Source organism: Cryptotermes secundus, unplaced genomic scaffold (genome assembly GCF_002891405.2).
Source record: "Cryptotermes secundus unplaced genomic scaffold, Csec_1.0 scaffold1412, whole genome shotgun sequence".
Lineage (NCBI taxonomy): Eukaryota > Metazoa > Arthropoda > Insecta > Blattodea > Kalotermitidae > Cryptotermes > Cryptotermes secundus.
The window spans coordinates 57,635-73,554 of record NW_019737102.1 but is presented as its reverse complement, the minus strand read 5'-3'; the positions used below and the strand labels follow the sequence as shown (position 1 = coordinate 73,554).

Here is a 15,920-nt window from a genome sequence, read left to right as displayed (position 1 = left end):
TTTAAATCAACATTTATAGAGAGATATCATAAATATCATTATCAATTATTATGTTCCAGAGTATATATAGGTGCTCAAAGCAGTGGCAATGAACAAATGCTTGGTCACATAATATCATGCCACAAAATACAGTGCAACAAATGCAATGATTAACATTACATCTGAGCTCATTCGAATAGTAGCAAGGTGGGAAAGATCTGGGGTTCTCACAATAGTAAATTTCAAGATTACAGTTTTCTTCTGGGATGTGATGCACTGCAGTCTGATAGATGGTAACTGTTTCAGAATAACCTGTTGCTTCCATCTTCAAGCTCCAAAAACAGAGATAGTTGTTCCTCCAAACACTGGTAACAACACACCAGACTGCATGGCATCATACCACAGAAGACTATAATCTGAACACTGGAAAGATGCAGCCCACACAAGAGTACACAGTTTTCAGCCTTACATGCCAAGTGCTCCTAGCTGTTTCAGACAGATTTCATGAAGATACTTAACAATATTAAAAGCAATTCTGATACAATATTTATTGCATTATTTATCTAATTAAACAAATGCTTTTGATTGAGGCTTATTTTTTTTGAATATACATAATATTAAGGTAATACACATTTAAACCCTTATGAAAGTACACTAATATAATGCTAGTCTTTATGAAAACGAAAATTACCATATAGCTCTCTGTTAAAACCTTTAACAACAAATTTCATCAAAATCTGCCATGTGGTTCTGCAAATGAAACATGCAGATGGTCAGGTAAAAGAAAACACATACATACACAGCTCCCCTATATGCATTCAGTTTATGCACATGATGCAAAGAACACATAATAATGCAGATATGTAATGAACAACCATAAATAATGTAATAAATGGGTGAAAAGAATGCAACATTAAATGAGAAGCAGTCTTAAAATAACATTATATATATATATATGTGTGTGTGTGTGTGTGTGTGTATTATTACATAATGTTCACAATCCAGTGGAATAAAGAAAGTGATGCAACAAAACAAAAATAAATGGAAAATGCAATCCATTAGCAAATCATGTTAACAAAAGCTTTCAGTTGAAGTTACGTGAAATGGACAGTAACAGCAAATGTACAACAATGCATCCATGCATTTCACTACTGTTACTTTAAGTACAGCAATTTGATCCTTTGGATTGTGGGTATCACTAGTAAACAAACAAACCCACAGTTAAAACTTTATTAGCTAAAAAACCACAATTCCAGTAAACTTAATTTTTCAACAACCAGTCTAGCATAACCATCCCAACATGACTCTGTAGATGGTCCAGCAGATTCCCATGAACACTTGTTCCCAAATTTATGGATACTATGTATTTCAGAAACTGTTTTTCCTTGGTAACTGGCTACAGGCTGGATGACCAAGGAGTCGGGGTTCAAGTCCCGGTAGGGGCAAGAATTTTCACTTCTCCATGTCGTCCAGACTGGCTCTGGGGCCCACCCAGCCTCCTATCCAACGGGTAATGGTGGCTCTTGCCCCAGGAGTAAAGCGGCCAGGGCGTGAAGCTGGCCACTTACCTCCAACTGGCGCTGACATCAAGAAAATGTAGGTCTATAAATCCACTCCCCCATACATCTTCATGACATAGTGCTTAAATAGTTAAGCACAGGGATAACTTTACCTTTTACCAAGAGAAACTAACAAGAACATACAGACCACTCACCTCCATCTAGTGTCGAGGTGAAGATGCATTTTAATGGCATGGGGCTTAATTAATTAAGCATAGTGACAACTTTACCTTTGCCTTTATATCATTCATTCAAACAGACCCTTCCAATCAAGCATAATGTGGGTTGGTATACATGCAGCTATGGAACAAGTAGTACATTTGTCACAAACCTAAATGAAGGTGATACAGAGAAATGAGCAAGGAGTTCTCACATTGCAGCAATTTACCTGTACTAACTGACACTGTTCCAAATTTAACATGTTCAGAATTGTATGTACTGCATAATTTTGCCTTGACCTTGGCACTTGATGTAGATTAGTAGTCAACTTCATACCCTGCCTGATTTACCCTTGAGGAAAGAGTCCCCAGGATCCACTGGATAGGAGTCCAAGTGGTCCCTAGAGCTAGTCTGCCTCTTCTAAGAACTAAACCCTGGCTATCCAGCGAACAGCCTGTTACTGTACCAACTGAGCTATCCTGACCTACATTTGAATGAATGATATTGTGGTGTATTTGCTCTATGCAGGAATAGTTGAGCCACAGAGGCCTCGGGGCACGCGCACAACATGAGAGTTGCGGATTGTATCGGCACATTGCTAGGCGACAACTCTGTAAACATTTGGATAGCACAACAGGAAGTGCAAGTGACGTCACATATCCCCACTCAGCTCGGCGTTATGTGACACTCGGTAAACACCCCTCCATGCTAGGCTGTGACATCACGCAACAGTGGTAGCTATCACGTAACTTGTTTCTATGGAGTCTGTGGCCGGGCAATAGGCTGTTTTCTGTGTGGTCAGTGCAGAAGCTACATAATGAGAGTATTCATTTGTGTTGAGCCAGTATGAGTTACGAGCAGTTAGGCGTAGTCAAGAGCGGTGGAAGTAAGCGAAGTGGAACCAGGAATCCAGAAGGTCACCTGTGAGGAGTTCAATTGTGATCTAGAAGACTTTATGTGTGTGATGCAACAGGTGTATGTAAATCAGTGATAGGGCTGTGATTTGAGTGTAATTGAGAGAGCGCATGTAACTAAACTGTTAATAAATCCGATCATCAGAACTAGAACCCGTCAATTTGTTATGCGTACCCTCCTACACGAGACAATATGTATCCTAAAATTAAAAACCTCCCAAACCAAATTCCAAATGGATAAAAGAGGACAAATACCTAAATGTTCCATGTATTCCTTAAACCTGTGAACATATGGACTGCCATGACAGACAATGTTCCATGGGGGGCAGTGGTGGAATCCATCAATGTGTTCTTCATGTTCTAATTATAAATTCAAATGAATTATGTAAATGGGTTGATTTATATTATACATGAAATTCATATGAGATGGAGGTCAGTAGTCAGCTTCATGCCTTGGCCATCCCTGGGAAAAGCATTCCATGTACTCATTAGTCAGGAGGCTGAGTCAGCAGCCCCATGGCTGGTCCCAATAGGGTGGTGAAGGGAAAAATCTGTCCTTGTCATGTATCAAACTTGGTCATCCAGCCCATACACTGACCACTGTACTGACTGAGCTATTCCTGCTCCCTGGTGCAATATGCTCACTGTAATGGAGGATACCAACATCTGCCATGACATGACAGGTACTTCCCTGCCCACATAATTGATTAGCAGCACATAAATTTAACAGATGTCTGAAGATAAAGTGCATAGGTCAATATGAAGAGAGATTCTGCTGTGGACAAGATGAACTGGGTTGCATAAACTACCAAATAAAAGGGAGAGCAGACAGGGACATCCTTATGAGCAGCAAAGTGAATGGTATTACAAGAGTACTAACTTCTGGGATGTGATGACATTCAGTCTGGTAGTAGTTGATACCAGTATTTCAGAGGGACTGTACAGCCTCAATTTTGGGGGTTAAAGATTAAGCCACAAGAGCAAGTAGAGAATCTTTTTATTACTTTTAGCCTACTATCCTTCTGAAAGAATTAAAGGAGGCTTATGAGATCATCTTGCTGTGTGTCTGTGTATCCTTCTGTATCTGCCCATTTATCTGCATCTCCCTTAATTTTTAGGGTTATGAGGCTTGTTAGATCAACTTGATGTGACCCCCACCCAATTTTTTCTATGCAGTCCATGTTGTATCAAAGGAAAGAGATTAGTTCTTCTCAGGACTTTTTGTTTTTTATTAATGGGGTGGGGCGAGACTGAGTTCAGTTGGTGGAATAAGAATTGGTAAGGAAAACTGAAGTACTCAAAGAAAGCCTGCCCCATTGCCACTTTGTCAACTAAAAATCCCATGATCTGACCTCATAATGAACCCAGGCTGCCACGGTAAGAAGCCGGTGACTAACTGCCTGAGCTATGTCATGGCCTAAGCTAATTGTCTGCCTGCTCTTTGGTCCCGCAGATGGAGACACTACTTCAGTCTCAAAGCTGGTAAACTTCTACCAGATCACATGGCATCACATTCCAGAAGAGAGCACCTTTATAGTCACATGTGAGAATCTGAAATCTCAAATGGTCTCCATTTGTCACCTAAATATGTGCTAATAGCCAGAATCATAGGCTTGAGCTGAAAAATGCATGGAGAATATTATGATTTTAAAAAGATATGGCACAGGATTATAAGACTGAAGAGTTGTATCTTGTGGGATACGATGCGGAGTAGTCCAGTGAAAGTTAATTGATGTTTCAGAGGATCATGCTGAAAGCCAAGCCCTTTGTTTGCTGCCTGCTTCATGGTGATTTCTTGCACTGCCCACACTTCAACCCTCAAGACAGAGGTGGCATGTTCATCTCAAATGCTGATTGACTTTCAATGGACTACACAGTGTTATATCCCAGAAGATATAACTCTTCATAACCACCACTGTGAAAACCTCAAATCTGACAGGTAATATTTTTCTGGCTAATGCTTGCTACAGTGTATAAGCCTATCCATAAGGAGACCCAAGTAATGTACGTCCACTGCATTACACTTTTATACAAAGATTTAATTCCCTTTGATTGATATTATATATTGTACTATACATAAAAGCTTTAACATTAATATCTACTTGCACAGCCATGCTGTAACTATAAGCAAGCAAAACACTAAAGGCTGATCTACAGGACATACAAGACCTACCATGACCCCACCACACAGCGAACATGCCATCCAAGCATATATATATAGATCTGCCAATAAAAGAGGAGATCATATGCTATATACAGTAAGATCTACAGTCATAAACCAAATTTTAATTTTTACTTCACCACATTAAGATAAGTTTGAATAGCATTTTTATGTGTACATCTGAAACCCATAGCTCATTTCACAATACAATAAAAATAAAAAAATGTCGCTGAAATTGTGTTAATATAGAGTTTTCATTAGCATTACAAATTTTAATTTCAATTACAAACTGACTAAATATTATCACATTATACAATTATGCTAGTTAAACATACCTTAACATGGTGAAGTTAAACTGGAATCATTTTACAATTACAGATTTTACTGCACATAGCATAAGGTCCTCATTTTTTGGCAGATCCTGTACATAAAACACATAGTAAAGTAGATGAATTGATTATACTCACAGGGACCATTGTTACTGTCAGGGGCTGTGAAAAGGGAGACACAAATAACCAACATCAGTATGTTACTTCTGCAATACCTGGAGTATAAAAATCCTTTGACAGATGAGGAATGGTACTCAGAAAAATAAAATGTTTATTTGGAAGCTCTTATCAACTTGTTATTATTTCAGGTATAGAGATTAAATGCAGGAGTTTAGTATAATTTTTAACTACTGATAAATTTAATATTTATTAAAATGGCATCTATTACTTGTACTTCCTACAGCACATACATAGAAACACAGGGAGCAACTAGCTAAGGATGCTTAAATATGGTCACATTTATGATATAATGTGCTTTGGCTCTTCCATTTCAAACCACGAATGTGTTCTTTCATTTTACAAAACATGATCGCTATTTACAGGAATTATAACAGTAAATGTCAGAAAAATCTTAAGACTAAAAAGCATTAATAAGAGAATAATTATTATTTTCTCCTTCTGAAATAGCTTTAACATCTGAAATCACAGCATGGGCCCCCTTTTTTGGAATCCCAAAATGTAGCAGGTCCTGAAATCTGTAAGGTTTTCTTTTCCTTCTTTTTGAAACCGAAAAAAGTTTATTTCTCAACAACATATTATGTGCGTATAAAATACATGAAATTAAAAAAAGAAAAGTTTGAAACAATTAACTACGAGTATGTAGGACATTACAAAGATAAAATAATTCCATCCAGTGTGACTATTGAAGTTTTTACTACATGAAAACTTAGCACCCTTACATGTTTCTGTCCCTATAGACCATCAGAGGGACATCGATACTTTTTTGGAAACTACTATCACAATGGGTGTTTTGAGTGCTAAAACACATATACATACAATATTTGTAATGCACAATATATACCAAATCCAACTTTTTCACAACTACAGCAGCTTTCTTGGTATATTAAAGTCTTTAAAACTTTGTTATTTAAGTTAAAATTTATAACCCAAATAGGTTTGTGTCCTTTCTCCTATTGTCTTTCTTGACGGAGGCTGAACTTGCGCCATCCATCTCTCTTGAGAAGGAGATTCTTGGTATCATCCTGTGTTTGTTCGTGGCATGCTGTGTTGTTTTCACACCCATTGTGATAGTAGTTTCCAAAAAAAGTATCGATGTCCCTCTGATGATAGTCTATAGGGACCAAAACATGTAAGGGTGTTAAGTTTTCAGTAGTAAAAACTTCAAGTAGTAAAAACTTCAATAGTCACACTGGATGGAGTTGTTTTATCTTTGTAATTGTTAGGGTGACAGACCAGAATGAAACAAATAAAAAAAAATATGCAGGACATGTTTATAAATATTAAAGACTGTTCTGCTAAAAAGTGATAATTCTGGCTCTCATTGTTCAACTTCAACCATTTTTTACATAAAGAAAATGTTCATAAAAGTTTTTAATTATTGAATTTATGTATCATTATTGGGGGGAGGCACTCAAAATCATGGAAATCCCAAATGTTGAAAGCCTTTAGTCCAAAGTTTTCCAGATAATATGCTGTATATACTCTGATATCCATTATTAATTTCTGAAAACTGACATATATCTAATGTGCAGGCTACCCTGCTTATGTTGATTAATTACATATAAATATTCTATTTCTGAATAGGATTAAGTGTTAGAAAGAAGGAGCACTTCTGCATAACCATGCTACTTCACTGTCTGGGCTAGTAAATGACATGCTCATCAGATTATAACATCTGAGCCGAACCATAATAATCAAACAAGATGATGCTTTATAAGGTAGATACAAAACTTAACATCACAGGATGATTATTAGTGTTGTTACTGCTACATTAATGTCAGAACCCTAATGTTTGTGCTACTGCCCTTCTGAATCAGTTTATAAATCCCACACAGCAGCCCTCCAGCAAAACCATGAACATTTAATATTTTGAATCAGAGAAAAGAACTGCATATACATATGTAAGAACATATGTACATTCCTGATAAATTCGTAAATGATTCCATTCACTTTATTATATTCTCACAGATACACTGGAACATCTCTTTAACATCATTATGAAAATGGCAGTTTTCTATGTTTCATATTATTATATCAAGAAAACTACCTTGCACTGCAACATTCGAGGTTCTCATGGTGGTACCTATGAACGATATATGTTTTGGGATGTGACACTGTATAGCCTGCTGAAAATTTACAGATATTTTGGATGAATGTGGTGCCTCCATCTTCAGGATTGAAGAGTAAACAAAACAAGCATCAAGCAAGCACAGTGCTCTGTTTGTTGCTGGTTGCTTGCCAGCCTTATTCCTCGACCTTGAAGATGGAAACAGTACATTCTTCAAGTCAGTAACCTTCTACCAGACTACAAAGTGCCATATCCTAGAAAACAGTACTTTCCTTATCTCCCTTAACTTCTTCAGAGCAGCTGTGGTTATTTAAAATCGTATTTCTACAAAACTTCTTTATCCCTTTCACATCATGAAATCTTTCCATTGTAATGGTGCATGATCACTAAATAACACTTCAAGTAACAGAATTTTTTGTATTCTCAAACAATAAAAAAGAAAAGAGTTTGTAAAAGAAAGGAAAAAAAGATAACTTTGTATTAAATGGCACCCAATATGTGTAAAAAGGAGGACATTAATGGGTCTTAAAATCACGCTTATCATTCTTGCATTAAAATAGGAGATTTTATTATTGTGGGCAACATTTTATACTTGCTATGGTATGACGTACAATATAGCATGGAATATTACTTTCTAGAATATGTGTAAACAGTAAGAATCAACAATTCAACTGTGACTATATATATATTATCACATGTTAGGCCCTGAAGGAAATAAATTACTTTTCCTAAATTCAGTTCGAACCTTTAGAATGTTAAGCGTAAATCACAGCAGGTTACATATATACAGCAAGTACTATTACTAATGGACAAATACAAGGCAACAATGATAATACACAGATGATCCTTAAATACAATTCCTCTTGCCAAAGGATTCTGTCCTTTGACATAAAGGTTGCTGAAACATGCACAGTGTGTGTTAACTTCTCAAAATTACACATTCATTCTTTCATGAAAGAGCTGTCATTCAAGTATTTCTAATCATGAAAGAATTTTAAAAGGGTAGACAATATTTATTCTGTGAGTATGATACCGCATGAACTACCAGACGTACAGCACAACTTTCTGTAAACCAATAATGCCAAGTGATCTGAACTAATGGCAAAAGGCAAAATATTCCCTGTGCTTAATTAATTAAACAGTACATCACATAACAATGCATGGGGGAGTCATGAGTCATGAGCCTGCCACTTTGCCTTCAGGGAAACAGTCTCTGTTACCCCCATACTCACTGTATGGGAGGCTGGAGGGGCCCAGAGACAGTCTGGATGTCATGGAGAAAAGAAAAATCTCTTGCCATTGCCAGGAAGTGAATCACATTTCCTCTGTCCTGCAGCCCATAACCTACTTAATATACTAACTGAGCTACCTTGGCTCCCAGTATTTTGAAAGTAATGATAATAGTACATATAAGCTCCTAGTTATTTCTGTTCACAACAACTGCTGAAGCACTCAAATAATGCTCAAACAGAATAATGCACATGGAATATGGTTTTGTTGACTGATCTGTTTGTAAGTTAATGATATTATAATGCAGATAATGCAGATTATTTAGTCCACAACTACACTTCTCCAACAGACTATTTACTTTACAGACAAAAATATTTGAAATATTTATATCCTTTGTTTTACTGTATTCAATGGGCATACAATTTCTATTAATTTCCATTTTTATGTCATTATATTGAAACTAACCTTTACATAATTTTTAAGGGAGTGAAATTTACATAAGGTAAAATGTACATTTAGTTCCTGCACTGGAAAAGATTATCCATATTTCCATAATGCTTTTCTTTGTTGGCATTTATAACAAGCTGTTGTCAGCTCTCTACACTCCATATTCTACAGGCTACATTTCCACTTGCCTGAGTTACTTCTGCAAAGACATGGCATGGATCAACAAGAATGTAGGAGAATTTTGTGTAGTTATTCTAACACCGACTAATCCTGTGATGAAAACTGTTGTACAGCTTAAAACAATTATTTTCCTTAACAGCATGTTTAACTATAAAGCTAGAAAGACTTGCACTGCTGTACATTCAGGCCTTGAAATATTTTAGTACCTAAAAGTTTAAACTATATGGAAATAAAAAATGAGACTGACTGAAATGCTTTTTATATTGGTTAAATGACATTTTCTTCCCATGACAACCAGAAAGTTTTAATTTAGAATTATTTTCAAAATGCATTCCTCATATTAAATCACATCACAGTATAAAATATGTTTCCCATTGCAGCACCAAATAATGCAGTCAAGTGGTAGTTTTGTATTCAGAGAATCCAACATTAAAATTTTGGCTGGGACACTAGCTATCCTGACTGAAGTTTTTACTCAGTCCCTCCATGTAAATTCTTAGATATTAATTACCTTGAATTAACTTATTTTTCACTAATCACCCTCTTATTCAATCTGATCTATTAAAAGCATAATTTAAAAAACACAAAGAAATAAATAAAAAATGCATGGCAGGAGCCAGATGATACAGATGTCTATCACAGCAAGGAACATATTAGATATATCTTTCATCAACTATTGTACTATGATATTTATTCTTCCTGGCCTCTGATACATGTGTCAGAGAAAGTATTGTAGTTGGGCATCAGGTTCAGAAGCAACATACTTCACTGTAACATGTTGGTCTGCTAATACAGTTCTAATGAAAAACATCTGCCTACTTACCCAGTACTCTCACACAATCCTACATGCATGATACATGGGTTTGTGAGTGTTTATTAAAACATACAACTCATATGCATATCTTCTGCATATGGAATTCATTTTTCATTTAGACAAGATATCATAGTGCTTTTCTTTGCATTCAGTGCTGGTGCTGAATTAACCTGAACATGTGGTAACATGTAACATCTGTTACTAATATGTTGTGTGGAGTTAAGATTTAAAATCAGTTTCTCTGTTAATTACTTCTTGAAATGTTTGTTATTCATGTCACTGTGATAATCTCATGCAGTCTGAACAGAATGTATGTGTTAGGAATCAAACCCCGATCACTACCAGCACATACTATAACCAACCACTGCCCTTTAGAGTTAGGAGCAAGCAGGGCCCTAATGGAATCATCTTCCAACCAAATGGTACTAAGTGAAAGCCATGCATGTATGTCTCATCTATAAAAACTAACCTCACTTCAGTACTTTGCTATGATCATTAAGTATGATATCCTCAAAGCTCTGATGTTATGATGTTCCATGAGGATTAGATTTTCCTTTGTTTTTGTTCATCTAAACCTTGACCTAGATTACCTTCTCTAAAAAAAAACTATGCTCCATGAAATTAGTTCATTGTCAACATTTATGCTGTCATGTATGGCTTCCTATGTGAATGGCATTAACACATTTCAAGAATTTGGTAAGCTCCCTGTAAACCCAATTGAGTGACCTTACTTTGCATGTTTTTTTTTTCAGTGAATATTCTTCTGTGTTAGTCTTTGCTTGTCAGTGACATAAAAGTAAATAGAAGTTCTATGAATAATACACTCATTAAAACAGTTAAAGGAGATGTTACAAATCTCTCTTTATGAGGAGTCATCAAGGGATCTGATGCACTGGATGCTATTCTCTTCATGAAAACTTCATCAGCATCACTTTTCATAAACTTAATACAATGGCCACAGCCTCTCATGTTCATCTATGAATAATTCTGCCTTCAAATTTTCTCTGAATAGGCAGCAGCTTAAAATAACCTTTTTTTTGTTTTTCTATACATTAATACCACAACTTCATAATGTCAACAATATAACCTCAAGAGTCCACAGCTGCACAAAATAACTAACCCAAATAGTCCTCTGTGAAGTAATACTGGAATGAGAATTCACCCAACTGCACGGCACCCCCTAATATAGGACAATTCTTTGGCTGACATAATAAAGAAAGTGTTTAAAGTATTTAAAAATTGATACCAACTACTATAAACTATCTAACAACTTTAAAAGTAAGCTAAATATATTACCTATTAAATGCCAAGAGAAATACTTGGTGAAGAGTTTTTTTTATTATTATTATTGCTAGTGGGGTGGGACTAAGTCCCTTGTACTGCGGCCACTTCTGGCCTATTGTACCAGCCCCAGATGATAGATGAGGGTTATTGTGGAGCAATTGGCAGAATGAAGATTGGCAGGGGAAACCAAAGTACTCGGAGAAAACCTGCCCCAGCATCACTCTGTCACCCACAAATCCCACTTGACCAGACCCAGGATCAAACCTGGGCCGCTACAGTGGGAAGCCAGCGACAAACCGCTTGAGCTATGGTGTGGCCTGGTGAAGAGTTGACCTACATATGAAAGTTCACAACAGGAAGAAATGACTAAAATAATTTGGAGAACTGACTTGTATCCATCATGATCTCCAGGCCCCAAGGGTATAAGGTTAATAAGCTGGATATAATGGAACTTACTGGGATCAGACAGCTATTGATGGTACATCATGATAAAATTAATTTCATTAATGCATTATTTTAATAAATTTAAATTATAGTAATTGCTTTAACTTATGAGCTAAGTTCCAAATATGGTGGTTATATGCTTTACAATGATTTCAATCCAACAGTGTCTCACACTTCACTGAGAACTCAGCAAGTGCAAGTCATGTTTTCACCCTTTGTACTCCATTTACCAAGAATACAGTAACGCAAAGAAGCCAAATTTATGAACCATTCTTCTAGATACACTTCATAATAACATGAAGTTTCCCTTTCAATATGTTTTCTTAGAATGTTTAGTATTACAGCTACCTATGATGAGAGTGGCTGTGAAATGTTAAAATTATTGGACTTGTGATTATAGTAGAACACCAATTATCTGGCCAGCCTTCACTTAACTGACATTCTATATTATTCAACTTGACATGAGCACTTGGAAAATACTTCCAGTGATGTAAGTAATGGCAAGAATGCAGAGTTTTTCATTTATAGAAGTTAAATTTTGCATTTGTTTTTGATACTGTTCTTACAAGCTAAATATGATATACTTGCTACTATTTCATAAGACAGTTGTGAACCAAAGTGTGTAAATAACCGTTCCTTGTTTTCAACGATATTTGTATTATTTGAGATTGTCAGCTATCCAACCACCCTCCAGTTCAGTTTACTTGTAGACTGGATAATAGGGGTTTTACTGATTGGATCCATGAAGTGAAAATAAATGTAAATGTAAACTGTACATTCCTTGTGGCACTTGTTACTTGAACTTTGTGTTATTTTGAAATAATTATCTGAGTAATTCTGTTGATTGCAGCAAAAATGACATTCTGTGAACTGTATGTAAATAAACTAACTAATACGAGTATATGTTTTTCTTCTTTGTTGATTTTTAAAAAATTTAAAAAATAGAATGTAAAATAAAAAAAAACAGTTACTCTCTGTTCAGTCAACTCTTGAAGCCCATACTTCAAATTTAAGACCTCTTAAGAATAATTTTAAATGTACAAATTTTATTTTAATTCACATCCCTTGATGTGGAAGAGGCCTTTCACTTCCTAAGTCCTTCTTTTTCATTCATTCATTCATTTCCTAAATTAAAATAAATATACTAAAAGCTGTACTATCAATGCACAAGAAAAAATTAATACATTAAAAGCTACATTGTCTTTAGATTTATTCTGCCAAAGAAGTGAACCCATGATTTACTCTGATATACCTACAGATGCTAATGATTTATGAAATACTTTCCTCTATTCCAGTCTGCATTTAAAAATTATTTCTAAACTGTTATTTTTTATATAAGTACCAAAGGTTTTGTTACTCCAAATAGCTCATAACCTTCATACTTTCACCATATAAATCCATAACAACAATATATAAATACTGTTCAATATTAAACAGAGCCATAATAGAATGCAGAGGAGACCCAGGACCATACAACCGAACAACTCACACTCTACAAGTACTTCAGTGAGTCAGTCAGGTAGCAGTTTTTAACACAGAATGGACATAATGCTTAAACATAATACCAAAACAGTGTACTGAGAGGGCATCCTTGTATATTTTACCCATAGTCTCGATCATCTATTTGTTTGACCTTACCAGACACTTTTCAGCTTCAAACTGCTTTTAATTTACTAGACCCATGTCTCTGTGAAGGTCTGGTTACTTTGTATAACCACATACACAATTTCTACAACAAAAGTTCACCATTTTCAAATGCAACATATTATTACAAATAGGATTTTTTTTTTCATAATTACATAAAACACAATAAATTGCCATGTAGAGGCCGCACCATAGCTCAAGCAGTTAGTCGCTGGCTTCCCAACGCAGCAGCACGGGTTCGATCCCGGGTCTGGTGAAGTGGGATTTGTGGTGGACAAAGTGGCACTGGGGCAGGTTTTCTCCAAGTACTTTGGTTTCCCCTGCCATATTCATTCCACCAATTGCTCCACAATCACCCTCACCTATCATCTGGGGCTGGTACAATAGGCCAGAAGTGGCCGCAGTACAAGGGACTTAGTCCCACCCTACTTGCAATAAAAAAAATTGCCATACAAAGCAGGATCACTTTTCACTTTTATAATACTTAGAACTCAGAACAATAAAGGTGTGTACATATCAGGTATTAAAGTTTTTAATCATCTTCCTCAAACAATAAATATGTTGGCTACTGATGAGAAAAGTTTTAAATCTACAATATTGTATTTAAGCATCCTGTTGCACTCTACACAATATATGACATAAACTCCGTCCTAAGTGCAACAATTTATTGTAGTTCTTTCGTCTTCCTTTCTTCTACACTACATGTTTCGGCCGCAAATGACCATCATCAGGTGTATACTCTCATGTAGCTGCTACTCTGCATGTAGTTTAAAATTTAAAAAACACTAGTCTTCCCAATTGTTCATTTCACCATTACTAATAGGTTTCGATATATCAGAATCTTCCCCGCTGATATCTGTCTGATATGTACAAAATCTTTGTTAACCTACGCACATCAATTTGATTTTCATAAACTGGCACTTTTAAAATCTTCAATTCCAATTTTAAAAATTTCTTTAGAATTTTTTCAAATTTTAAAATTTAAAATTCTCAGGGTTACCTGCCCTATGTCTATAGTGCTGCAGCAGCTACTTATTACGTGTATTAAAGATAAGCAGCGGCATGCACACAGGGAGCCTACACAGAATAACACTTGAACAGTGCTGAAAACAAGAAGTAGTGTAAAAGAAAGCAAGACGAAAGAACTACAATAAATTGTTGCAGTTAGGACGGAGTTTATGTCGTATATTTTAAATTTATATTGAAGAAGTTTTATATCATCATTCTTTTTATTCCATGAATGAATATTATCAACATAATTGGTCATAAATGTGTAAATTTGTAATGTATTTAATTCAGTTAATATAGGTGATTTAAATAAAATTTTATTAAATCTTTTACTTTATAATATTATTTATGTTAATCGAATAATGTAAGTGATTTTGATTATGTGAGTCATGTAATTTTGTATATGTATCTTGATATATCTATTTTCAAAGGGATCATTTCCACATCCTAGGTTTGTTACCTGTATGGATATATGGAAAATAAGGGAAATGAATGAATGTATGAATGAACAGTCATCTGTTATTTGTATTAATTATACAGTCTTCATATGAGGGAACATTCATGTGCTCAAAACTAAATTCTACATACAGGATACAGATGCAATTTCTCCATCTATTAAATACAGAATATTAAATAATCCAAACACTGTGTTATTTTATGTGTGAATTATACTTGTTAGGAATTTATGAAATTTATATATTATTCCATTCAGAAACAATTCTAGCATCAAAAGCTACACCACTCTACTTTTTCACTGAGGCAAATCTGAAATATATTATAAATGAAGGATACTTTTTTTTTAGTTTAACAATGAAAATAGAAATGTCAAACTTGGAAGCAAAGAAACCAGGACAATATATTTTCATGCAACTGTTGTACTATGGAGAGAACACAATCAGCAAAACCCATAATCCTAAGAAATATGAGACAGAGAACTGATAATCCTTTCAAATATTCAAATTTCTTCTAATTATCAAATTTAAGTTATAAAGGCAATCAAAGCTAAACAAGAGTAAGATCCCCTACAGTCCTTGTTGGGCTCTTCTTAATGATATTTAATACACATTTCATAAATACTGTGATGATTTATGTCCACAATCACCAATGACAAACAATAAATAAATAAATATTCATTCATATTCATATAAGAAACAATGAACTTTAATTTTGCACCATTGATATTTACTGCACATTGTGCTAACTCCTGAATGTTCATAACGTATTTTACAATAACCTCATATCCATGCTGTTCACTATGCTTCAATGTCAATGGTAAGATCAAACATCTAAAATATCTAAGTAATTCACAACTTCTGCATATAGCATAAAATTGACAGGCACCAAACATCATAGCAAACACATTCACTGTGCTTCAGTTTCATATACTGAGACATCCGTGAGCACACACATCCAGTTAGAATACTGCAATGCCCTTCCATTACACATGTCACCTACTAGTAATATGCACTTTCCATTCATTTTCTTTCTCATGACAAAATTATAAAATGAGAAATCCTGAC

At 35.2% G+C, this 15,920-nt stretch overlaps 1 protein-coding gene across 1 annotated transcript in view; it reads right to left on the bottom strand.

Moving 5' to 3' along the window:
- Positions 1–15,920, bottom strand: part of LOC111870222 (fat-like cadherin-related tumor suppressor homolog) — a gene marked incomplete at its 5' end in the record, with an annotated part of 105,677 nt that overhangs the window by 55,452 nt on the left and 34,305 nt on the right. Inside the window, 1 exon segment of the mRNA XM_033753719.1 lies at positions 5,240–5,263. Coding sequence (XP_033609610.1) covers positions 5,240–5,263 — 24 coding nt within the window.